The sequence below is a fragment of the Leucopleurus acutus genome (assembly GCF_964270905.1).
Source record: "Leucopleurus acutus genome assembly, chromosome: 17".
In the NCBI taxonomy this organism is placed as follows: Eukaryota; Metazoa; Chordata; class Mammalia; order Artiodactyla; family Delphinidae; genus Leucopleurus; species Leucopleurus acutus.
In genome coordinates, this window is record NC_139159.1 from 65,878,571 (window position 1) to 65,905,902 (window position 27,332).

At 35.6% G+C, this 27,332-nt stretch overlaps 2 protein-coding genes across 3 annotated transcripts in view; one reads left to right on the plus strand and one right to left on the minus strand.

The window, feature by feature from the left end:
• The window catches only part of MRPL13 (mitochondrial ribosomal protein L13), a 35,379-nt gene extending 15,739 nt beyond the window's left edge, over positions 1-19,640 (minus strand). The window contains exons 1-5 of the mRNA XM_082858543.1: positions 19,552-19,640; positions 16,190-16,313; positions 10,963-11,056; positions 8,234-8,294; positions 2,540-2,626 (exon numbers count right to left, since the gene is read on the minus strand). Coding sequence (XP_082714669.1) covers positions 2,540-2,626; positions 8,234-8,294; positions 10,963-11,056; positions 16,190-16,313; positions 19,552-19,635 — 450 coding nt within the window. The 5' untranslated portion in view covers positions 19,636-19,640. The remainder of the gene's footprint in view (positions 1-2,539; positions 2,627-8,233; positions 8,295-10,962; positions 11,057-16,189; positions 16,314-19,551) is intronic.
• Positions 19,641-19,934: 294 nt separating this feature from the next.
• The window catches only part of MTBP (MDM2 binding protein), a gene marked incomplete at its 5' end in the record, with an annotated part of 80,068 nt that continues 72,670 nt past the window's right edge, over positions 19,935-27,332 (plus strand). Inside the window, 5 exons of one of the 2 annotated variants that reach the window (XM_082858483.1) lie at positions 19,935-20,067; positions 21,346-21,426; positions 24,316-24,389; positions 24,485-24,636; positions 26,272-26,330. In XM_082858483.1, coding sequence (XP_082714609.1) covers positions 19,950-20,067; positions 21,346-21,426; positions 24,316-24,389; positions 24,485-24,636; positions 26,272-26,330 — 484 coding nt within the window. The remainder of the gene's footprint in view (positions 20,068-21,345; positions 21,427-24,315; positions 24,390-24,484; positions 24,637-26,271; positions 26,331-27,332) is intronic. The other variant, XM_082858484.1, reaches the window with a different exon arrangement.

Below are 27,332 nucleotides of genomic sequence, written 5' to 3' on the forward strand. Positions count from 1 at the left end.
ATTTATTTCTATTACTTTACTATTGTAGATAATGTGGAAACAATAATCTTGTATATGTGTATCTTCAGGGTAAATTGCTATAAATAAGATAGCCGATCAAGCATGAATCTCCTTATGTATGTATTTTTGTTAAATGTTACCTAATTCCCCAATTCCTTGTGGGTTGCACCATTTTGTACTGCTACCAGCAATGTCTGAGTGCCTGTTTCCCCATGGTCATGACAATAAAAAATCTAGCAATCCATTTTTGGAGAAATGGGCTCATTTATCTTATAGCCTGAAATTATTTAAGTAATTTATGCTGAAATGTATCTACCTTATAACTGGTAAAAATAACATTACTATTTTTTTGTTCCTTGTACAAATTATGGTTCCTAAAAGCATGTGAAAGTATAATCAGAAACAGGAGTTTTAAAATTCTTGTGATTTCATGCCCAAAGTCATTTATTCTTATATAATGATACGGCTCCCATACTTGTTACCTCAGAGGTAAAGTGAATAGTGGGAAATTATTCTACTCATTCATGCAAAGTAAAGGTAATAAATTAGCCACTTTGATAAAAGCCTGAATAATTTACTCATGCATTATTTAAACTAACAACAGAACATACAAGTGTCTTGAACAGTTGAATAACTTTATAGCCTGGAATGAATTCTACCTTATTCCTCTAGTAGGAACTATAAGGACAACAATTATAACCCATAATATTGATAGCAACTAGAACTTACTGTTCCAGGGCCTGGTCTAAGTACTCTACGAATGTTATCTCATCTAACCCTTACAGCAATCTTACGAAGTAGGTACTATTATTATGCCCATTTCACAGATAAGAAAACAGAGATAATAATGGCCATGAAGTCAGTAGATGGTGGGGGCATGTATTCAAACTCAGGCAGTCCAATTCCATGGCCTGGACTCAACTATTTTATTATAGAACCTCTAAAGTGTTTCATTATATTATACCAGAGAGAAAAACCAAGTACTTATACCAGTACAACAGTTATGGATTAAAATGTCTATTTTTATTTTCAAGTACTTTTTAGCTGAACAAATTCTGAGTAGGAATAAGTATTCTCAAGTTAAATCATGGGAAATAATTAGCAACCAAAGCCGAGCTATTAATCTATGATTCATAGAAGCTACAGGTCACAAAAAAAGTAAACTAAATTCATACTTTTTTGTAGTTCATGAAATTATCTGTGAGTACCCTCAATTCAACAGGGGCTCTAATTATAGTTTCTCATTCCAAACAAAGTAGACTATAGTTCCTTCTTCCAAAGAAAGCAGTTATTAAAATGAAAATATAGAACTTACAGACTTTTGGTTTTTAGTCCAATGATGGCTCACTTTATGATTTAAGATAGAAGCAATTGTTATTATAGTGCATTCACTATAAAATGCAAAAAATATTTCAGAAGTTGACATAAAATTACTGAAAATACAACAATTTTTAAAATGAGAAAACATTTAATTAAAAATTTAAGAAAGCAGCTCAATATCAAAAAAACAAACAACCCAATACAAAAATGGGCAGAAAACCGAAAAAGACATTTCTCCAAAGAAGATATACAGACTGCCAACAAACACATGAAAGGATGCTCAACATCATTAATCATTAGAGAAATGCAAATCAAAACTACAATGAGATATCATCTCACACCAGTCAGAATGGCCAGCATCAAAGAATCTACAAACAATAAATGCTGGAGAGGGTGTGGAGAAAAGGGAACCCTCTTGCATTGTTGGTGGGAATGTAAACTGATACAGCCACTATGGAGAACAGTATGGAGGTTCCTTAAAAAACTAAAAATAGAACTACCATACAACCCAGCAATCCCACTACTGGGGATATACCCTGAGAAAACCATAATTCATGTGGTACAAAAGAGTCATGTACCACAATGTTCACTGCAGCTCTATTTACAATAGCCAGGACATGGAAGCAACCTAACTGTCCATCAACAGATGAATGGATAAAGAAGATGTGGTGCATAGATACAATGGAATATTACTCAGCCATAAAAAGAAACGAAATTGAGTTATTTGTAGTGAGGTGGATGGAACTAGAGTCTGTCATACAGAGTGAAGTAAGTCAAAGAGAAAAACAAATACCATATGCTAACACATATATACAGAATCTAAAAAAAAAAAAGGTCATGAAGAACCTAGGGACAAGACGGGAATAAAGACACAGACCTACTAGAGAATGGACTTGAGGACACAGGGAGGGGGAAGGGTAAGCTGGGACGAAGTGAGAGAGTGGCATGGACATATATACACTACCAAATGTAAAACAGACAGCTAGTGGGAAGCAGCCGCATAGCACAGGGAAATCAGCTCGGTGCTTTGACCACCTAGAGGGGTGGGACAGGGAGGGTTGCAAGGGAGGGAGATGCAAGAGGGAAGAGATATGGGATATATGTATATGTATAACAGATTCACTTTTTTATAAAGCAGAAACTAACACACTATTGTAAAGCAATTATACTCCAATAAAGATGTTAAAAAAAATTTAAGAAAGTATCATCAGTGACTTACTTCATCTGGGAAAAGATGCAACCTCTGCATCAGAGTTCTTCGGTGAAGGTTTTTTGGCAGCATGCCATAAATAGCTAGTTTAACAATCTGAAAAACAGATACACGGGGGACTCAATAAGAAAAATGTGCTGGAGATATAAACACAATAAGAGATAGTGATGAAAACGAGTGGGCTAAGATTCAATGTGAATACGAAAGAAATGAAACTGAGACCTAAGCAGATATGTGGCAGTAACAGAAAAGTAACTTTTATTGTTTTGTACATTACTATTTTCTTTCGAATCTGTTTATTTTTAGTTAGAAAAGGGACAAAAGGAAGAGATAACAGATAACTTGTGTATGTGTCAATTTTAGATAGAATAAGAAAAAATTCTTTAAGCTTATACAAGAACCTGTGGCTCAAATAATCTATTACAGGGCTTCCCTGGTGGCGCAGTGGTTAAGAATCCGCCTTGCCAGTGCAGGGGACACGGGTTCCATCCGTGGCCCAGGAAGGTCCCACATGTTGTGGAGCAACTAAGCCCGTGTGCCACAACTACCGAGCCTGCTCTCTAGAACCTGCGAGCCACAACTATTGAAGCCCACGTGCTGCAACTACTGAAGCCTGCGTGCCTAGAGCCCGTGCTCCACAACAAGAGAAGCCACCGCAGTAACCAGCCCACGCACCGGAACGAAGACCCAAGGCAGCAAAAATAAATAATTTAAAAAATTTATTAAAAAAATAATAACCTATTATATACAGATTACAGCAGATCCTAGGGAGGCTTAATCTCGTTTCCTCCAGGTGGGAGATCAGGAGGTTTCCAATTCATAAACTGTGCCTGACCATACAGTCACGCGACTGACTCTGTAAGTCACCAATCTGTAACAACGGTAATGGCTAGCATTCACTGAAAACTTACTGTGTGTACAGCGGTCACTGCACTACATTTGTTATCTTGTTTACGATACTAAGGCCAACTTCACAGATGAGGAAACAAATTTAGTGAGGTTACAGAACCACACCCCCTAATTTCATGTATCTATTAAGTGGTGGTGCTGGATTCAATCCAAGTAGGTTTACTCCCAGAACAGACATACGGGACTTGCAAACACACCTATAATGTGTTTCTCTCTGCAACTTTTCAAGAAGACAAAGTCCCTTCTCCCTGTCATACCCACTCCCAAGACGGCAAACTAACCTTTTCATGATTTACTTTTCCCCTTGTTAAGGTTATCCTCACTGTTGGCCTGAATGTGATTTTATGTATGTTTTGTCAAGAGAAAGGCACGCAGTATCACCTTGTGCTCCATAATTTCCTGGGTGCCTCCTGGTATACAGTGTATACAAATATACTGCAAAAGCTTCATAAAACTAAGAGACATTTGGAGAGTCAAACTGATTTTTTCCATCTGTACTCATATTTCAAGGATATCATTTGGCATGTATGAAACTAAACCCATTAAAACAATACACATTGGAATAGGATTGCACTAGAAGAGGATTTCCTGATCTTTTTATTTTCTCATCACATCAGACTACCTCACTGTGTACTAAAGCTAATGGCATCCCATATATATTTTCCATCTATTTTCTGTGTTAGTGCTGTTGAGACTTTATGTTCTGGAGACTATTTAAATACAGACTTACATTGTTAAAATTAAAAGCAATTAGAAATTCAGTTCCTGAATCACATAAGCCACATTTCAAGTGGTCAGACAAAGAACATTTCCATCATAGCAGAAATTTCTCTTGGGCAGCACTGATATTAGTCTTTAAAATTTTTAATGTTTTAAAAGTCTTTAGTAGAAAGTGACAATGTTAAGACTACTCAGCATCTTGTCTGGATAAGCAAGTCATTATATCTTCTGTCATTATATCATCCTAACGGCAATTTTGTTGCATTAGCAGGGTTACTTGGCATTTGGTTTTCATGTTCTTAAAAACATTTAGTTGTATTTACTTAAATTAACAAGTTGGTATTTTTAAAATATGCCCTATTAAAAAATGCAAACATAACACTCAAATTAGAGAAAGCTGGAAAGTATGAAAGGGTTACAAGCTGCCAGGTGAGAGAAAAAGGGGATGACAGACATACAAATATACATACCCCAAAAAATAAATGTGACACAACTTGCATATGCAATGAAGTAATTCTAGCTGTATAGACTTAAGCATAAACTCTAAGGAATTCAGAAAGTGAGAAAGATAGAACAAGGTAAGGTTAATAAGTATTAAATACTTTCCTCATCTAATATGTAACCCAGGCACGTGACATTTGTTTCACATAAAGTATCTTTATAAACTATAGGAGAGGGAATAAACATAAGAAAGGAACCATATTAGAAGAAAAATACAAGAACACAGAGACTCCTAAGGAAACTAAAACGTATGACAGAGGGAGAAAGGATATAAGGAAAGGGCTGAATCAATATATTTATTTGAGTTTAGAATTAGTGATCTTCTATATAATTATAAAAATATATTGAAACATTTAAAAGCCTACTATTTAAATATGTTAATCAATGTACTTTACAAGTAATATTCCAAGATCGTACTAATAATCAGAAAGATGCTTCATGAAACAAATTCTCCTAAAAGCCACATATACCAAGTACTGATAAGCAAATTATGTCTGCTGGAAGAAGACCTACTGTTCCAGAAAAACACTGAGTGTTTCAATTGGAAGTAAAATAACTGACCTCTTCGTTAACATGTCAGTCTTTTTAGAAACACAATCAAAATTAAGACTTAAAAAAAAAATTAAGATCTTTTAATGAGGTAAAAATTCAAATGGATTTAACTCTAAATATTTTCCAAGCCGTCATCAAACATTTTGCAATGCATTTCAATCTTTGTTCATAAAAAATAATTTGAAACAATTTCTACAAATGTTATCCAAAGCCAAATTCTTAACATCAAAAGTTGGACTATACTGCCTCCTAGTGTATAGTTAGCATACCTGAATAAACTAGAAACTAATTTTAAAAACATTGAAACATATTTATAAGTATTAAAACTATAATTTGTTGTAAAAGTTGTAGTATATATTACCAGTAGCCCTAACAACTTTTTACTATTATATGCAATCCATATTAATAGTCAAAATAGGATATTTTATTTTGACCCGTGATAATCTAAAGACACATGAATTATAAAGCAGAACATTAAATATTTCTTAAGAAACAATTTCTGAGCATGTTTTTATAATTATGAAAAATAAAAATAAACAGTAAAGCATGGAACGTCTAAATGCCATGTCAGACCTTATAATAATAAACATGCCCTTCCCCACCACCACCTTAGCCAAGAAAATTATAGGCAGTACAACACCAAACAAATGGTTGCATCCTGACAATAGACATTTATTTTTATTCACCATTTTAGGGAAGTAAAAAGGAGTGTCTTCACAGTCTAACACTTTGCTTATTTAAGTAAGAAGCTAAAACAGGTCCCAATGGGGAAAATGCTACCAAATCTAGGAGTACAGTTTAAAGACTAGGTTATCAAGAGTTAAGGAAGAAAAAATAAAACTGTGAAATGGCAAAAGGAGGATCTGCTTTTAGCAATACTGAGGACAAGCATTTGGATTAGAAATTTCTACCAGTATATAACTCTAATGATAACATAATAAACATTAGTGAAGTTAACAGTATTGCTTTTTAAATCTTTTTAAAAGCATGGGACTGACTAGAGGCCAAAAGTAAAAGAAAGGACAAAAGAGTCCTAGGGCTGGCATTGGCCTTGAGGGCATCAGTTTAGTGCAGGGCTTGGGTTTTACAGGACTATGACTTTGGGGTTAGGAGGTAGGATCAAGATGACCTCATAAACCCAGCTTCTCAACAGAAAGGCAATACTCAGGGTGCTGAGTGAGGAAATGAAAAAACAAAAGTCTTTCCTGACAGATAACTGCTAAACTATGAACCTGACCTTACAAGGCCCCAAATTCACCCTTTTTATGGGGACCAAAATCCAGGGGTCGAAAGTATAGCTTAAAGAGGTCTTAGGATGCCATATATATACATATATATATATGTATATATATAGGTATATACGTATATATGGCCCCATGTACCTGCCAGAAGCTAAGTAAATCTTTTTTGAAGAAATTCATTTTTAACGTAGGTCTCAAAAATTCCCAGAGATGAAGTTCCAAGGTACATATACTTTCCAAGTATCCTGAACAGAAACAATAAATTGCAAACCCACAAATATCAGAATCAGACATAAATGCTAAGAATTACGTTTAATATCTTTAAAGAAATATAAGAGGGAACCAAAGTATGACAAAGGGAACAGAAGACTGTCAAAACCGACCAGCAAATTTGAAAAAGAAACAATAAAAGCTTCAAGAAAAGGAAAAAAATACAATAATGGAAGTTATTTGTATATGTATGTATAATCTGATTTCCAAAGGGAAAGGACAGAGAATAAAGGGAGCCGATATTAGAAGATACATAGAAGAGCTGACGAATTTTCGGAAGACACCAATCCGCAAGCAAAACAATGACAAAGCTCAAAAAGAAACATATAAAAACCAAAGCCGACGAAAAGATCTTAAAAGTATTCAGAAAGAAAAGACAGAATACACACAAAGAAACAAAGTGACATCTGATATCAACAGTAATAACGGACACTAAAATCTATGTGAATCATAGTTTCAAAAAGCTGAGAGAAAAAAATCGGTTATCCTAGAATTGCATATAAAAGCAAAACTATCTTTCAAGAATGAAGGCAAAATATAGCTTCAGACAGAAAAGGAGAGTTCACTATTCAGAATGTTATGATAGGAATGTCAACAAGAAGTTCTTCGAGGACATTGATCCCAGTTACAAGAAGCGATCGTAAGCAAAGAAGACCATAAAGAATCAGTAACAGTATAAGACAATAACAAGAATGCTGAATTTTAAGAGTTTTTAAAAATCTTGAACAGAGAAAACATACAGGTTGAAAGGGAGAATAGGTATTAATAATCTTCTAGGGGCCTTGATTTGATTTTGAGGAAAGTAAAGATATTGATTAATCCTAGACTTCTAATAAGCAAACTCAGTCAATCCAAAAGAAGTCAAGAAAGAAGGGGATAAAAAAGAAAATAAAATCTAGCTCAGTAAATTAAACTGTAAAATGAAATATGAGGCAAACAAAATTAAAAAATTGGTTGATATAGCTATATTAATATATAAAAAGAACAGACCTCAAGTTGAAAAGCATTATTGGAGATAAAGAGAGTCAGTATATACCTTGATCAATTCCTTAAGAAGATTATAATCCCAAACTTAAGTTAATTCATCTAACACTAAATCTTCAAAACATACAGAACAAAAAAACAAAAAACTGACAGAACTACAAGGAAAAATTAATAAATCCACAACTGAGATTTTAACATAACTCAGGTAATCAGTAAATCAAGTGAACAACAACAACGAAAAAGTCAGTGAGAATTTAAGATTGGAACAACATACCTAGCATATTTGATATAATGGAAAATAAACATATATACACACATACAAACATACATCTGTCTCCCCCAAACATTTTCAGCAATCATATCATATTCTAGGTGATCATGCAGATGTTAACAAATTAAAAAGAAAAGCATCAAAATTCTTTGATTAAATGCAAAACATACTAATTAAAAACATATAGAATTGAATGATAACGAAATAATACCTATCAAAACTTGTGTGATATAATAAAAAATACTATAAACTTACTGCCACTGGATCCTTCTGGTGAAGCTGAGCAGCTGTTACTTGTCTAAATCCACCTGGGTAGCTATTAAAAGAAACAAAGACATTAAAATTGGGAGTAGGCTATGGTACAGTATTCTTGAAATGAACATTCTTTTATAATATGAAAACTATTTTTATTATGAAATTATACTTGTTTCTCGAAACTATGCTGTTCATCAATGTCTTAAAAATTAAGCAGTAACCTATGCTATTTGAAATGCTATTCTCTTAAGTGGTCAAATTAGCAATCATTATTTCATAAAAAGTTCCACATCTTAGAAAATTTCTTGGCTAACTATTTATATTTCTACTGGAAGTTAAAGTTATTCATCATTCATTCATTCACTCATTCAGTCAAACATTTTTATCACTGCTTAGTTTATCACTATTTGAATTAAAAAAAAAAAGCAAAGTGCCAGAATGTTTCACATTCCCTGACAAATCAGACAAAGTGAATAAGCTAGGGGTCAGGTTTGGAGAAAACAGTGGTAGACTACTTGGTTCTGAAGGCAAGTTAATACTCTAAACAAGTCGTGCTCCTGTTTCCTATTAACAGGAAGTCATGTGTTGGTTCTAAGTAATAAAATATTTCATTGTGTTCAGATCAAAATTATATATAAAATGTAGATTAAAAAAAATATTTGGGATAGTACTGAGGGCATCTTGGTAACTTGAATACCCCAGATCCAGGTCTGGAATCTAGGTTTTGCCAGTGGCTACCAGTATAATATTAGGCAACTCATTTCATCTCTTTATATATGAGTTTGCTCATATAAGGAAAATGATAATATCTGCCCCATCTACCTCTCAAGATTTTTATCAGAGTCAAGTGACAGTGCTTAAGAAATTTAAAACAAAAACAACATACAGATGCAAGGTTTTATTACACTGAACGGTAATGATTTTTGAGGAAGGGAAAAATAAAATGTAAAGGCAATAGACTGCAAGAAAAATGTAAGGTTACCTAAATATGATTCCTTTTATAAGTTTCTTTCAACAAGACTTGAAAACATTTTAAAGATGATTTAGAGAAACACGTTTTAGGAATAAAACTTAAGAAAGCAAATTTAGAAATTTGCTGAGAAAGATGGATAATTTTCAAACTCATCCTCTTTCATTTGCTTCATGGAATTTCAGCCTCAAAAAAGGAAATACCTGTCTAGACTTCTATTCCTGTATTCTTTCTCTCCAGGAAAAAAATACTTTATGTTTTATCACATTGTTATCTTGTATTTTCATATTTCTTTCCCAATTACCTGGAAATTTTATAAAACTTGGTTTGTATATAGAGATTTACCAACAGTAAAAATTACTAAAGATGGATGTGAATTCATTTTTGTTACATTACATAAAGAGTTCATGAAAGTGTTTAAGTGTAGGAATGGGCAAAGGCTGGCTAATGGAAGCAAAAAAGTTATCCCAAGCATTTAAGACCTACTTGGGCAAGAGAGGAAAAGAAACAGATGGGAATATCAAAGTCTGCCTGTCTAAGATGAAGGTGCACTTGGAAATAAAAAATAATAATTTTGATCAAGAATGAAAAGCCAACATTTTTAATCATATCTTGCATGATACTGAAGAAGGTATGCTTAACTAAATTTGTACATGACCTGAAACTGAGGGGTTAACTGACACAATCAACATCTCAAAAGATCCTAGAAGGCCAGAGATACAATTTACATGGAGTAAACTTAAGGTACTACAGTTGATTAGAATGCAACTAAAATACACAGGAAGGAGGATACATGGTTGAACAGCAGCATGTTTGAAAAAGACCTATAAGTTTTAACTGATGGTGAACTCAATGTAGCACATAGTGATATGGCCTTGAAGAAAAGTTCTACTACAATAGAAGATTGCATAACTGAAAGATGGTGGAGTCACATTATACCAGAAAACCACTAAAACACAGCCAGGTGAGTGTATTTAGTTAAGAAAGATACTGATAAGCAGTGATTGCACCCAGAGAACAGTGACCAAGGTATAATGGAGATAAGACATCTGAATGGAAGCCATAAAAAGAACTTTGAAGGAACTACAGGTGTTTAGTCTAGAGAAAAGACAGATCAGTGGGTACTTGCTGATCATTGTCTCAAAACTATCTGAAGGATGTCATGTGGAAGATATAATTTTACACTGTCCAAAAAAGGACTAAGACCATTCTGAAAGCTAGAGGAAAACAGATGATGACTCAAGAGCATTGAGATCTTTCTAAAATTTAGACCACATCAAAGGCAGAATGAATGGGCTGCCTCATGAGCTAGGAGATAGCTACTATTCAGATAGGCAGACCTATAACTTGAAAGGCATGTTGTGGAGATTTTAGGTATCTTCCAAACTTGGGATTTCACTCACCATTCTTTCAATATCTCATGTGCTTTTAGAAGTTCAAGATGGTTCTGGAAACAGCAGTAAGATGAATTATAGGAAACAGAAAGAAAGAAGTGAGAAGACTGACTAAAAAATGGGAAGAATCTAGATCAGAGAGGTTATATGAAAAGCTTCCAGGAAAAACGAATATTCTCAGGTAATCATGAGTATTTGGTACAGTATTGCAGTGTTTTTGATTGAGTAAATCATACATGTGGCATGAACAAAATTGGTATTTTCTTAAATTTCGAAAAAACCTTTTTTCTTTTAAATAAGACCAATAATATTCTTAAAGTAATATATTCAACTGCCTATCTTCCCTGATAAAAGCATTATCTTACCCAGTATGTGAGGAGTATACTTTTTGTTCCCATTTGTTTCCAGAAAATGCAATGTGCCTTGTGTTCATTATGACAACATGATCTCCACAGTCACCTAGATTTAAAAAGAACAAAGAAAAAAAAAAGATTTTATATGAAAATTCTTGACTTTAAGAAAAAGTGAGCTTGGTTTTTTATAAAGCTTATCAAAGTCCAAAAAACACATCAAAAAATATAAAGCAAGTCACAGTGCAACATCAAAATCATTGAATAGATTTATGTTTCTCTTTCACATAACATCTAAGCATCGAAAGAGTTGGCTGGACAGTTGGAAAATCTCAACACTGGAAGGTAAAAGAGAATTCAATAAAGATGCCAGTAACAATGACACATCTTTTAAAGGCAAACTACTGTTACTCCTATTTTCTCTGCCGATCAATAATTACACTTCATTAAAATGTACTATTAATTACACTTCACCACTTTTAAATATCTCATACAAATTTTCCCTTAAAAATAAAAGAGAAAATGAAAACCATATGCATATAGATGAAAAATGGTTTGTTTTACCAACAGGTAAATTGGAAACAAATGTAAAACATCATAATTGATTATTCTTTTCAAATTCAGAGAAAAGAATACTAGGGTCTTATGCTTAACTACTAACCCAAGGTTTTTTTCAAAACACATTTAACTAGTTAAATTTAAACCGCGACTAGCAACTATGAGTACACATATACTTGATGCAACAGATGATCTGAAAATCAAAATATATGTTTTGGATTAATTTTCCAGTGAAAAGTACCCCTAGGCCTGGCTGTTCATCTAAAAAAAAAAAAACCTGAGAAGTCAACGTGTAAGTTTTCACAAGTCACTGTACATGACAAAATCAAGTAGTCAGAAACATTTATTAAGTGCCTATTCTAGTAATAGAAAAACAAACTTCAAAAGATTCTTGAAGGTTATCTATTTGAAAAAAATCACCACTGAAAAAATAAGTATAAATAAGTACAGTATCTCAAAACTGAAGATTACATTATAAGAGTCTACGCAGAGCTTGAATTTGAGTGACAGAATTTTCAGTGAGAAGTTCATAGTTTATATAAGGCAAGGGTAAAGGAAAGAGGATAAAGCAGGTGAGTTTTCTTCATTAGCGTGTAAGGGAATCCAGGGGTGGGAAGGAAAGATCTGGGAATGGGAAGCTTGCTGTTAGCTGGTTGAAAAGGAAAGTTTGACTATTTGGCAAATTAAGTGACTAAAGTTCCCAAAAGTGACCCATGGTGGGCTACTAAGGCAGTTGGGCAAATGAACCTGAAGAACAAATGAAGAGGGTGAGAAGATGCCTACACAGTCCCAAATAATGCCGAAATTACACTAGCTTTCAACCGGACACTTAGAGTTGAAGAAGCTAAGGCTTGTTAAGATTAAGTGATTTGTCAAAGCTCACAACAAGGTATTTAACTCCCTGTTCAGGCTCTTTCTGTGACACCTATTTGGAGGAAAAATGGAATCTTTAACTTTCTAATAAACCTGAATTTATTTTTTAAATGTTGTTTAAGCTTTAAATATGCAAAAAGCATTTTGCGCCATTCAAAACACATTTTTACTTCAAAAAGGATCTCAAGGGACATTAGAAAGAATACCACAAATCAGGTGACAATCGTGTTCTTTCAGCTCTAAGGTATGAACATCTAATCTGGGAAAAATTATTCTCCCTTAATAACTTATGCCAAATCTCTACTGTATTTAATAATTCTTAGAAGCACTTCTCCACTGTCTCTAATTAAAACCAACCAGCAATTAAATCTTTTTTAACTGCACTAGGTATTAAAACAAAAGCCAATATTATGATTAAAGCCTAAAATCCTGGATACAGTGCAATCATTTCTATCTAAATTTCTGTTAATCCAAATAAATAGATATATGTCATTTTAAAATTTTAATTGAAACATTTTACATTTTACAATATGCACCAAATACATATAAATTGGAACTCTACTGCCTGATCAAGAGATGGTGGAAGTTAATTAATATCTTTCAAACTTAAAAACTTTTTTTAAAAAGTTAAATAATAAGCAATTTTTAGAAAAAGGAATTGAGTTTATTTACAAAAATTTATCAACTTAGATTTCTGACCCTATTTGATTTCTTTTTATAATATTAGGTGCTAAATTAAATGGCCAAATAAAATTCAAACTAATTCAATCAAAGGGAAAACTCAAAGGTTTATGTCAGGGAATCTAAGGTCTCCTTCATCCAGTGCAACACTGCTTTTACATATTGGGTCTCCTTACAAGATTCGGTTTGAGAAACGTTTGAAAAATAGCTGTTCCAATTTAGTAAGCAACAAAGGTTGGCTTTGGCCTTTATGTTTGTTTCCAGCCTTGAAGGACAAATGTCCAAATGCCTACTTCAACGTTTTTTTAGCATCCCTGAAATTCTGCAGGGCTAATGTGACAGAGGATCATGTAAGTTACCACAAAATCTACTGAGTGTAAAGAAGTTGTGAGAGGAACAAGGTGTGTTGTTCAAATTTATGATAATATGTAAATATTCCTTTTAAAAGAGGCATGCATTCTAGATATAACCTGAAGCAAAAGCTTCAGTGCTTTGTACAATGATATTCTAGGAGTAAGATGAAGAATAAATGTGCGATTAAGACTGTATGTAAAATTTAAACGACGCAGAGTTAACATTTGAAATAGACTGACACAACTGAATAGTAAGAGAGAAACATACATTAGCTGTGTAACTTTAAGAAGAGCATTCTAAACTTTTTTTTTCTAACAAATCCTTAAAAGATTTAAATAAATAATGCAAGGCAGAATACTAGAGATTAGACTAGTGAATTGTTAGAATTGTTTGGTGTGCTAACATTCATAACATTAACCTTTAAGAACTGTGTGAAACTTTCGTTTGATTTCATTCCATGTGCACCAGAAGTATTTTAAGATGATCTAATAACTTTAGACAATGCTTAAGAAAGGTTTCCCTTTGCTTCTTTTAAATGCTCATATGGTTCTCCTTAACTGATTAATTTGTAGGCAGTGAAAAGAATGGAGTCCTCAAGAAGAATAAGGCACAATCCAAAAATCACCAAGTGGCCTTCCTTTTCCTGTATCAGTGAAAAGCAAACATGTTCAAAGAGCTCCCAAGTCTCCCATTCAGGAGGGCAGCCCTAATCAGAAGGAGAAGGGAGTGCCTATAAAATGGTTCAAACATTGTATACATTATGTATCTGAACATACATACAGGTCCATGGACTTTGTGAGATGCTGTGGCAAACCAACGTTCCACTTATAAGGTTATTTTTTTATGGAAACTGTGGTCTGGGTCAAGATCGAGATGATCTGGAGTTAGGAGAAGAATGCCCTCCTTTCACAAAATTTGGGAGAAGGTGGAATCAGTAGTAGCCACCTAATTCTTCTTAAAGTGTAGCACTTATCTGTCCACGGAATTAAAGTCTGCTTCCTTACAAGCACGTCATTACTGCAAAAGTATTCCTTAAGTACTGATGAATAAGCGTGCTGCTAGAACACCAGAAGAGCTTTTGGGGCTGCCTGTCGGGCCATCCTTCCCTGGTAATGGAGAATAGCTTTTCTATGAAATTAGAAATTTACTTCTTAAAGAATGAATTGCATTTTTGTTTCACTATATTTAATATTTGGTTTTTATCAGCAAAACTTTGGACTTTTCATGTCCATAAGATGTCACTAAAATCAAAACAAACTGCATGCAATTTTCAATTTACAAATATGTTGTTTTAAGTTTTTTCTAACATATACTGGGTATGTTTCATGTGTTCATAATCACTGTAAACATGTTTATTTGAAAACTGGCATACAATTTCCCAGAAAAACAATATGACAAATGATGGCCATATATACAGGAAGGGCTATAAAAGTTAATATTTAGGTGTGATAATGGCATTTGGGTTACATAGGAGAATATCTTTGTTCTTGGGCGACATATGCTGAAATATTTAGGGGGAGGTATAATGATAACTAATTTATTTTCAAATCATTGAGTAAAAAATATGATAAAATATTAATAATTGTGTAATCTAGGTGGCTGGTATAGAGAAATTCACTGTACTACTCTTTGAACTTTTCTGAAAATGTGAACATTTTTATAATAAAAGTTAGAAAGAAGTAAAGGACAAACAACTCAGTGGAAAAATGGGAAAAAGAAATGCATAGACCTTTTACAAAATGGGAAATGACAAAAGGCCAATAAACAAATGAAAAGATTCTCAGCTCCATGTGCAATCAGGAAAATGCAAATTTAAACCACAAAGAAAGAGCATCTCCCATTTACTAGAGTAGTCAGAACTAAAAAGAACAACAACATCAATGTTACTGAGATGAGGAATAATGAAAACACCTGCATATAAAGACTAACTAGGTTCCCATTTTCAACCCAGTAATTCCTGTCCTACAGACAGACCTCAGAGAAACTCTTCCACATGTGCTCTGGGAAAAAGGTACAAGAATACTGATAGCAATGTTGTTTGTAACGGCAAAAAAGAGGAAAACAACCCAAATGCTGAGTGTATGGGTATTCATTTCACCACCATTATTATTAATTTTCTTTAAAATATTATCTGTATTCATATATAAGTAGAGGAATACATCTCTATCTATCTAAATATATCTTTGTATATTTCATGTTTCAAAATAAAGTTTAAACTATGATCAACTACAAAAAATGCTGTTGACAGGTCAGGCAAGATGAAGAGTAAGAACTGATACTTGGATCTTACAGGGAAGTCCCACCCCCAACAGGTTTTTAACAAGAATGGAATAAGGGATCCTCAGTAAAAAAGAGATCCTTAAAACAGCCCAGGGCTTCCCTGGTGGTGCAGTGGTTTAGAATCTGCCTGCCAATGCAGGGGACACAGGTTCGAGCCCTGGTCCCGGAAGATCCCACATGCCGTGGAGCAACTAAGCCCGTGTGCCACAACTATTGAGCCTGTGCTCTAGAACCCGTGAGCCACAACTACTGAGCCCACGTGCCTAGGGCCTGTGCTCCACAGCAAGAGAAGCCACCGCAATGAGAAGCCCACGCACCACAAGAAAGAATAGCCCCCGTTTGCCACAGCTAGAGAAAGCCTGTGCGCAGCAACAAAGACCCAACACAACCAAAAATAAAAAAAAAAATAAAAAAAACAGCCCAGTCAAACATCTTCAAAATTCTATCCTGACATGAAAACTGTGATTACCAATAACAGGTCTGAAATGATACTCACTCAGTTGATGGTACACAGGCTTATGCAATCCTTGAAGTTTAACTGATGCCAGGGCAGCAAGTTTGCCAGGGGGCTGCATTTTCCCATCTAAGAGATACCAAACTCGAGCAAAAGTGGCCCATTGCTTGAAAAGACAGAAGAGGAAACAAAGAAAATTCTAATTAAATGGAAACAGCTGAGTTTGCTATTATATACCATCACACACAATCTACAGTTAACATCAATAATTATTATGAAAAAAGATCCTATCACTAAATAATTTTTTTGTTTTGTTCTCATTTCTATTTCTGGAAAAGGGGGATCTGTTCTCTTTACTCTGCAAAGATTAACACAGTGATCTTTCCTGCTTGCTTTTCTATTAGCAATACGGGTTATGCTCTTTTAAAAACATTCCAAAGATATTATTTCCCTTTACATTATGACTTATATTTTTTGTACCGCATAGAATAGAATCTGGAGGGGTCACGAAAAGCTCTTATGAAAGTAGAAGTTGTTTATGAAGGTCTTCAAAAATATTTTGAGATTGGAAGTTACATTAACATTGAAAGATGAGTGGCCAATTATGAACTGAAGACTATTCAGGAGTTTAATTCCAAGGGAGAGTTAAATAGCAGAATGTAGCTAGAAAAGCATAGATGGATGATGTTGAATAAACTTAAATTTTAAAACACTGCCTTAGATAGACATCTAAGGCTGGCTCAGGACTAAACCGCTGTCTTTGTGTCCATCACTGCCTTCAAACTCTAAGAAAAGCACAGGCCAGAAAGATCTTGATCAGATGCTTTCTCTATGGATATACACAAGCAGCCAAACAGTGCTGGAAAAAGTACAACTAGGCTCTCTGGTTTTATCTTAAATTTAATTATCACAAATCTCAAATCAGCTTATAAAACTGCTTACCAATCTGCTGTTTTCCTGTTCTCATTCTTCTAGTCTCTACCCCATTCCCCTTTTATATCTTTTGTCAAGTTTATTTCATATATTTTGATGCCATTGTAAATGGTATTGTATTTTTAATTTAAACTTCTGATTGTTGCTAGTACATAGAAATGCACTACATTTTTGTATTTTGGTCTTGTATCCTGCAACCTTGCTAAACTCATTTATCAGTTCTAGTAACTTTTTGTAAATTCCAGTTTTTACATAGATGATCATGTCCTTTGCAAATAAGCTTCTAGCCCATATACTTTCCATACCTCTCTCAGCTTATGAACTAAAAAAAAAAAAAAAAAAAAATTCAATTCAATTGTCTACAGGACAATCTTGTTTCTTCAATAAACTGTAAGAAAAAAAAGACAGGAAAAGGAACCTATTATTAAGAGAGACATAAAAAAATAGCAACTTATTGCTACTTTGGATCCTAATCCAAAAGAAGAAACCGTAAAAATATTACATATTTATATAATATACATGATATGTGTGAGAAAATTGGAAACTTGAACACATACTGGATATTTGATGATACTAAGGAATTGCTGTTAAATTTCCATTTAGCTTTGATAAATGGTAATGGGATTTTTAAAAAAATCCTTATCTTGTAAAGAACATATTGAAATATATACTGATGAAATAATATGAGTCTGAGATTTACCTCAAATTCATAAGTAAGAGAAATAAATGAATGGGGGTACAGATTAAATGATATTGGCTGTGAGATTTTTGAAATTGGGTGATATCTACTTTTATGTATGATTAAAATTATCCATAAAAAAAACAAACTCCTGACCTCCCTTCCCTACCAGCGACTGCCTCATTTCTTTCCTCTTCTTTGTAGCAAACTCTTGCAAAGAGTTGTCTTTAATTTGTCTCTCCTCATTCTCTCTTCAACCTACTCCACCCTGGCTTTTATCTTCCCACACCATCACCAGCACATTACTGCCTGCCAAGTTTACCATGACCTTCACATTACTAAATCCACTGGTCAATTCTAAGTCTTTGACACAGTTGATCATTCCCCTCTCCCGGGTATTCTTTCTTCACTTGATTTCCAGGACACCACCCTCTATTGCTTTGTTTTGTTTTGTTTTCCTATCATGCTAGTTCTCTCTTTCTCTTGCCTCTGAAATGTTGAAATGTTCCAGAACTGTTCTTGGTCCTCCTCTCTTCTCTTTACACATTTCCACACAGGCTTCATCCAGACCCTTAACTTTAAATGCCATTTGTATGTTTATGATCCCTAATTTACATCTCCAGCCTGGACCTCTTTTCTGAACTCTACACTTGCATTCAATTGCCCACCTGGCATATACACTACAGTGCTTCTTAAACCATATGCAGCAGAAGACTAGTTTTTCCCCAATCCACTGCAGACCAATACCTGATAGAAAAAAACAAAACAAAAAACAAAACCTTTGATAAAACAATTAAAATACTGCCACAATGTCAAATTGCTACAGTTTTGATGCGGAGCACTGGCTCCAGACGCGCAGGTTCAGCGGCCATGGCTCACGGGCCCAGCCGCCCCGCGGCATGTGGGATCTTCCCGGACCGGGGCACGAACCCGTGTCCCCTGCATCGATAGGCGGACTCTCAACCATTGCGCCACCAGGGAAGCCCTGCTACAGTTTTTTAATGTTTAATTTTACATCCTTTATTTACCTCATTAGGGACAGGCAACAAACAGTCCAAGGAAAGAATCACACTTGGAGCAGGACTAGACTAAGAGGCGGCTTAGACCAACTCCTGCTCTTCCTCCTGAAACCTGCTTCAATCTCAGCCTTGCCTATCTCAGTTGATGGAACGTTCTTCCGGTTGTTGAAACAAAAAATCCTGGAATAATCCTTGTTTTTTCTTTTGCTGTCGGCGCACATACAGTCCTGCAGGAAATCCTGTTGGCTCCACCTTCAAACGGAACGTGACCACTTTTCAATACTACACAGTTACTAAGTCTGGTGTGTGCCACCATCATGGCTAGCCGGGATTATTTCAATAGCCTCCAAACAGATTCTTTGGTTCTCTTCTCCACCAATCCCCATCTCTGTACAGTCTACTCTCGACTCAGCAGTCGGAATGCTCCTTTTAACACTTAAGCGAGATCATGTTGCTCCCCTTATTTTGCTCAGTAAATCAAACTCTTACAATAGTCTACAATGCCCTATATGATCCAGCTTATTACCTCTCTGACCTTCCCTCCTTCTTCCCGAGGGGGGCGGGGAGAAACACGAGAGGGGTTGACTGAAAACGGGAGGGTAGGAGTACCAAGAAAACGACAGCAAGTGGTGGTCAGAATCACCACCCTTTGTGCTTCACCGAAGCATCTCCTGGCCCAACGACCCGGCTTCCCATCCTACTCAGCTTCACTAAATCCGACCTCCTTCTGTCAGCGTAATGAATGCCATCGAGCTACAAGAGTCCGATCTCACCTGGGGCGCCCTGGAAAAACTCGACATGTTTCCCCAGTAGCAGGACAGTCCTTTTTCCAGGATCCAAGACCTGTCCCGCAGCATCAAGGGCCCGGCGGGAAACGCATGCAGCCGAACATGTCAGATCCTAGACAAGCCAGCACTCGTCTGCTTCTCTGCTTTTCCTGCATCTCCTCCAATCTTGCCACCGTAGCAGCTTCGTCATGAAGGAAGGAAATGATCTAGTTATTGAGAGAATAACCCCCGAAAGTAACTCGCTTGCTGGAAAAGCTGCGGAAAACCAATGGAGGGCACACAGTTTCCAGCCGACCTAAGTAGAAGGAACCGGAAGTGCGTCAGTAGCGCGGGCCTGTTTGGATGTGGAAGCAGAGACTGAAACGGGGCCTCAGCCCTGAGAGATGGATCGGTACCTACTCCTAGTGATCTGGGAGGAAGAAAAAGTCCCGTCGGCGGCGGGTGCGGTGGCGGAGCATGGGCCAGGGGCTTCGACCTCTGAGGGTACCGAGAAACAGCCAGGTAAGCGCTGGGCTGAGAAGGAGCGGGAACGGCTTGCAGGGAGGAGAAAAAAATTGTGATCAAGTTCTGCTGGAGTGACCTGTATGGAGTTGTTCCAGGAAGCTGTGACTCTATCTGGGATCGACCTGGTAAGGGCTGATAAAAATATTTTCTCCGTAGAAAAAATAGGGACAAAATTGTGGATGTAAGATTCCAGCGCTCATAAGTTTACGACACAGTAAATATTTAACTGTATAAATTCCCTACGCCTTGGAAATGGAATTTCTGTTCTTTGGACATATATGCATTCAATAGGTAGTTCTGCCTCCTGTGTTCCAAATGCAGGTAATACAGAAAGGAACAAGATGGAAAAGGATCTTACTCTCCTAGAGTTTACATCCTAACGGGAGGAGACGTTCCACACATAAACTAAGTTAAAAAACAAATTATAGGGCTTCCCTGGTGGCGCAGTGGTTGGGGGTCCGCCTGCCGATGCAGGGGACGCGGGTTCGTGCCCCGGTGCGGGAGGGTCCCGCATGCCGCGGAGCGGCTGGGCACGTAGGCCATGGCCGCTGGGCCTGCGCGTCCGGAGCCTGTGCTCCGCGGCGGGAGTGGGCCGCAGCGGTGAGAGGCCCGCGTACCGCAAAAAAACAAACAAAACAAATTATAAATTTAAGACAATTATGACCGTTTGAGAATGCACAGCTTTTTGGTGCTCCTGTCTGGAATCTGTATTGCTTTTTTTTTTTAAAGTTTTTTTTTTTCTTTTTTGCGGTATGCTGGGCCTCTCACTGTTGTGGCCTCTCCCGTTGTGGAGCACAGGCTCCGGACGCACAAGCTCAGCGGCCATGGCTCACGGGCCCAGCCGCTCTGCGGCATGTGGGATCTTCCCTGACCGGGGCATGAACCCGCGTCCCCTTCATCAGAAGGCAGACTCTCAACCACTGCGCCACCAGGGAAGCCCTGTATTGCATTTTATTTAGCTTGTTTTGATAAAGCGGCTCTTTGAGGAGGAAGTGTATGGGGTTGTGTACAGAGTATTGTAACAGGATTTTCCTTCTCCGTTTAAAATTATTCTTTTGGGGGAATTTTGGATTTGTGTTAACTGGCAGGCATGTGCAAACCGGGAGCTTTACCTATTTTCTCTGCTTGCTTTAGATTTATTATATCAAAACTTGAACAGAGTGTAGTTCTTTTATGTACAATATAGTGTACTTGAGAATCTCTGATGGTGAAACTGGAATAGGTCTACATTGTGTAACTCTTGAACCCAGTTGACTTTGTTTTTTTCTTTTTCAGACTTAAGAGCAGCAAATGTTTATCACCTCCTGAAAAGAAGCATTAATGCTTCAATTAATCCAGAAGATAGTACCTTCCCTGGTAAGTAAAACATAAACCCCTCTTTTCACTGGCACAGCATTTGCATTGGAAATAAATTTAATTAATCTCGTCACATGGGAGTCCAAGAAACACTTGTTGACTGTGTACAAGTCACTGGGATAGGGAAGCAATGAAAGAAATACAAAATGGAAAAGACGCTATCCCTCTCTTCCTGATGCTTGGATGTCATAAAGTTGTTATGAAAATTATTTTAGGGTCTCAGTTTGAGTTTTGTTCCCTTTATGAGATTTTCTTGCCCATCTTCAGCTCCATATAAGGTAGAGTAATGTGGCATTATAAGGAGGATTTGTGATTTTGTCATGAGTACAAATACATCATTAATCTTATACCCATTTCCTTACCTTTTATTTTTCCATCCTTACCTCTTACTGATTCTTTTAAAAGCACTTCATAATTGTTAAACTCAGTCATCTTTTCTCCATTCTTATCTGCTTTAACTTTTTCAAAGTATTTGACTTTTTTGAAAATAAAATACTCTTTACTTTGTAAAAATCTTTTTTCCTTTGGTTTCTATTGGCATTATACAGATCCATGTATTTACATCTTTGTTAGTTATCCTCTTTTTTCTTCCTTTTCTTGGCCTCTATCTGAGAGTGTCTTTCAGAGGCTCAGAAAAAAGGAGATATCAAAACAGGTCTAAAAGCTGAAGGAAGTTTCTGGAGATGTCAGGGAGAGTGTGCTTGTTTTGATACCTTTATAGTGCTCATGACTGTACAATCTGTTCCTTTCTCTTTCATCAGAGAACCTGTCTCGGGTTTCAACTGTCACGTTTGGGAAATTATTTCTAATATCTATATGCTACCTTAGCCAGTTTGCCAAGTGCTGGTAATACTCATTAATTTTTCAAGTTGGTATAATTTAAGTCAGTACTAGTATTGCAAGAAAAATTTTGACGGACTATGACATGTTCAATTAAGAACATGTGATTAGTTGCCTGTAAGATTGCAAAGTGAAAATATTTTGTAAAAGTTGGATACATGTGTCTGGAACTCCAAAGGAGAGTGAAGCTGGAGAAACAGATTATAGAATCATCAACATATAGATGTCAGTTCAAGCCATGAGAAAGGATGGGATTGTTTTGGATAGTGAGAATAGCAGAAAATCTTGAAATGAATCCCAGTATTTAAAGGAGCTGAACACCAGTTTCTAAAGGAATGAGAAGGAGCAGTGGGAAAGGTAGGTTCCACAGAAAGCAAGTGTTTTCGGGAGAAAGTAGTCAAATGTGTCATTTTCGATTCCTTTCTTAGTCTTACGTTGAGAGGTCAAGTACCAACAGGACTAAAAACTGTTAAATTTAGAAACACATTAGTCATTGGTGACTTTGGTAGTTTCAGTGGCATGTTGGAGACAGAAGAACAGATTAAATTGGATTAGAAGGGGAATAGAAAAGGTAAACAGGAAATAGAGACAGTCAAGTGTAGATAGTGCTTTTAGAAAGTTTATCTTCCTGAAGAGTAAAGAAAGAGATATAGTAGTAACTGGAAAAGGTAGGTGAATTTAAAAGTGATTAAAAAAATAATTTGAAAAATACTTGTGCATATTTAAATGCTAATGGGAAGGAAATGACAGAGAAGGAGAGATTGAAGATGCAGGAAAGTCAGTGGCCTGGGGTCCCGGCAGAAGTCTGAGGGATAACCTTGATTAGAAGGGTAGTGCCTCTTACATGTAACAGGGAAGAATGAGGAAAGACCTAATGGGAATGCAGGAAGGGCAATATGTTTGCTGACAGGATGTTATGGGAGTTATAATGGCTTCTGTTTTCTTTATTTTTTTATTTAATTTTTTAAATAAATTTATTTATTTATTTTTGGCTATGTTGGGTCTTTGTTGCTGTGCATGCGCTTTCTCTAGTTGCGGTGAGCAGGGGCTACTCTTTGTTGTCCTGCACGGGCTTCTCATTGCAGTGGCTTCTCTTGTTGCAGAGCGTGGGCTCTAGGCCCGTAGGCTTCAGTAGTTGCAGCACGTGGGCTCAGTGGTTGCAACACAGGGGCCCTAGAGTTCGCAGGCTTCAGTGGTTATGGCACGTGTGCTCAGTAGCTGTGGCTCGTGGGCTCTAGAGTGCAGGCTTTGTAGTTGTGGTGCATGGGCTTAGTTGCTCTGCGGCATGTGGGAACTTCCCAGACCAGGGCTCGAACCCGTGTCCCCTGCATTGACAGGCGTATTCTTAACCACTGCACCAGCAGGAAAGCCCGGCTTCTATTTTCTTAAGGAAGTAGGAGGTAAAGTCTTCTGAGATTTTGGCAGTAACTGGTAATAGGCACTTAGCATCATTCTTAGCTTCCATGAGTTCGGCTCAGTTATCACATTTCTCCTTCTCCCTCCTTTGAATACAATTTCTGTAGCTCTAAATTCTTCATTGCTCTTTTGATTCACACCCTGGGGTGACCCTTAATTTTGTATCTTCATGTAATATTCCAGCTTCCAAGAAGAGCATCTTCTTTATCTCTAGGCTGAAGTTACTCTTTAACTCCTCTCTCTTTGGCAAGGCTGAACCAAACCTTCATGGTCTTTGAGGAGGGAACCATTTTCCTTAAAATGACTTGCACGGTTTTGTATTACTCAAGAGTAATCGAGTGGGTGTATTTTTCAACATCTTTATAGTAGATTTTAGTGTTTGACATGATGATTAATATAATGATGTAGATTTTGAATTGTGAGGAACTAAAGCAGAGTATTCATAGCGAGTGAATAATTTTGCTCTTTAGGCAGCTTCTCCTGTTTGAATTTTTAGCAGAGATTTTTAAAGATCCATATTTTATATATATATATATATATATTAAAATTACATAACTCTCTAAGTATGTATGCTATAACATCTGCTTATTTGTGGTATGCCTTTCTTCTAATAAGTATGATTTTGTTTTCAAGGCTGTTTGGTAGGCGGTATACCAGGTTCCAGGAAGTGGTTCTTTGCAGTGCAGGCAATATGCGGATTTTATCAGGTAATATAAATAAGAAAATAGTCACTAGTGAATGTCTTTGTTAATATAAATAATTCCATGAACCCATTATTTAATGCAATCTTTTGCTGTATTAGTTTTGTAGTTCTGACTGGGAAGAGATACATTTTGGTGTGGAAAAAGATGAAATTGAAGATGTTCTTCAAAGAAATATCGAAGAATGTTTGAGTGCTGTTGAGTGTTTTGAGGAAGAAGATAGCAATAGCAGGGAATCATTATCCTTGGCTGAGTATGCTTATGTACTTTCTATCATGTCTTTAAAATATTTGACATTAGATAGTATTTTAGCCGTGAGAGTGAAGATTTGATATGTTAGCAGCTATCGGGAGGGAATTTTACATAATTCAAATTTTCAACTCTTTGTTTTGGAAGACAGGCAATTTGGGCCTTTTATTTGAATAAAATTCTTTAAAATGCACAAACTGGTATCTGAAAATGTTTAGCTTCTTAAGCTTGCATAATTGCAGGAATCATAAAAATTGATATTTTTATTAATATGTCACTTTCTTGAAGCAAACTTCTGCCTGATGTTATATTTCAAGAGCTTGAATAGAAACTTTATTTAAGGTTAATAACTGGCATTCAAACCACAGTTTCATTTTGCTGTTTGAGACTGAAATATATGATTTCTTCAATTTATATGTATCTTCAGCATTTCAGGCACCTTTAAAATCCATAGTTTCTGAGGTGTATGTAGATGATTGAATTCACTTTTAGGTTTTTTGAATTGTGGTACAGTATATAAGATGATCCAGGTGATGTGAGTTTTGATAATTTTTTTTTCTTCATGAAATATAGCATCTCTGAACCATAATTCATTCTTGTCATTTCAGTCTTCTGTAATACTTCATTACAAAAAACTCCTTTGTTTATTTTAATATTCAAATATTATACTTCTATAAATTGCTGCAGATTTTCAAATTGTGTTTTCCTGTTTTCAAATCATATTTGTTTATACTGATTAATGAAGGGAGACATTGTAGAACCATAGAAAGGGCATTGTAACAGAGGCTAATAGAAGTGGTCTCTAATTATATAATCTTGGGCCAGTCACTTAACTTCTCTGGTGCTTTATTTTCTCATCTGTAAAGTGTTGAGATCCTTTTAGATGATTTCTAAGATGCCTTCTAGCCTTAGGGCTCTTACCATTCCATATGTTTTCTCACCACTATTAGAAGATGGCAAGTATAAAAGTGATTATTTCTAGTAAGTGACCTAATAATTATTTCCACAAGAGGGAGCTTGAAAACTATACTTTACCGTAAGGCGCCTTAAGTTTTTTAGACAATGGTGAGTTTATAATAAAGGATTTAAATACCTTTATGTTATATAATAAACTATCTTGAGAAAAAAAATTCATCATATGGGTAAAATGAATAGATTTTAAAGAATTGGAGGAGAGTATCATATTTTCCTGTCAGGGCTGTTATGTGCCATTCAGAGAAAAGCAGTAGCCTTCTTTATTAAATACTTAGTAATACCTTACTTTTAAGGTTCAGAAAAATGGTCTATTAGTTATGATTTATATTTAATATACTAGATATAATTTAGGGAGGGCTTTTTTCCCCTTTTTTGTTAATGCTGTTTGTTTGTTTTGGGGGTGTGGCTAAGAACTTGGACTCAGGGTAATCCTAGCTTCCACAGCTACAGCTTATGTGCACTTTAGGTGAATTATTTAAAGTGAGGATAAAAATAGTATTATAGTAGAGCCTCATGGGATTGTCATGAGGATCAAATGAGATAATGCTGAATGCTAAGTATTTAATAGTCTATGGCACATAGATCCATTTAATTAATATTACCTATTATGATTATATGTAATGTGTGTATATGTATTTTTTCCTAACCTACTGTTTTATTTTAGCCTATATGAAGAATCTGCAGAAAATTTGCATCAGTTATCGGACAAACTTCCTGCTCCTGGTAATATTTTATGACTACTTTCAATAATTTGTGCCTTATCTTACACTTTCTGTGAATGAGTGATAAATTCATTCTTTATGCTCGTGTTCTCACTTCTAACTTTGAAATGAAAAATGAAAAATAATTTTCTATATGAAGTTGTTAAAAAACATACTCTACTACTTTAATAAAGTACCTTGTTGAGACATCACAATTTTCTTAATTGTTTTCATTTACTTAGACAAAAATTAGAACTTAAGAAATTACTCATCTGTTTCCTTCTTCAGTTATTACTGAAGAAGCAGCTTTGCACTGTATATATACCATTGTTTTCCACAATGTTCTATAGAACTCTACTCCCATGAGCAAATCCTGGAAAAAGAAGTTCTTTAACCTAGATCATTTGGATAACATACTTTTATGGTGTGAAGTCACTATACATATTATCAAATAGAAAGTCATGCAGTAAAAGAAGCCCTTGACTCAGCATTTTTTTACACAATCCATTTTTTTCCTATAATAGAAAGCATATTTTATGAAATACTGCATCATACTATTCTTAAAACTGTATTTTGTCTTAAATTAATCTTCCTTTGTGTGAATCAAGTAGCTGATTCATCTAAAGCTTGGTACGCTTTGGCATCCACAAATACTTTTGAATACTTTTCTGAATATTTTCATTATTGGAGGTCGTTTATTAGGCAGATAGTTGTTGTGTCTCTTATATGTCAGGCGTTGTACTAGGAGCTGAGTATACAATGATGAGTAAAGCATATGTGATTATCATAAAGGACTTTATAGCTCACAGTCTAATCCTTATATTCAAGATTATATTTTAGTATAAAAGATCCTATATGGAAGATAACTGAATACATTGATAAACAAACGTGTCAGATTTTTATATGAAGTTCAAAATATGGAATGTACAGTTGCTATTTTGGCAAATTGGAATACTTTCATTATCAAACTTTTATTTGGTTTCTGTTTCATTTTGATTTTTCTGGTCCTTCAGTAAAATTTATC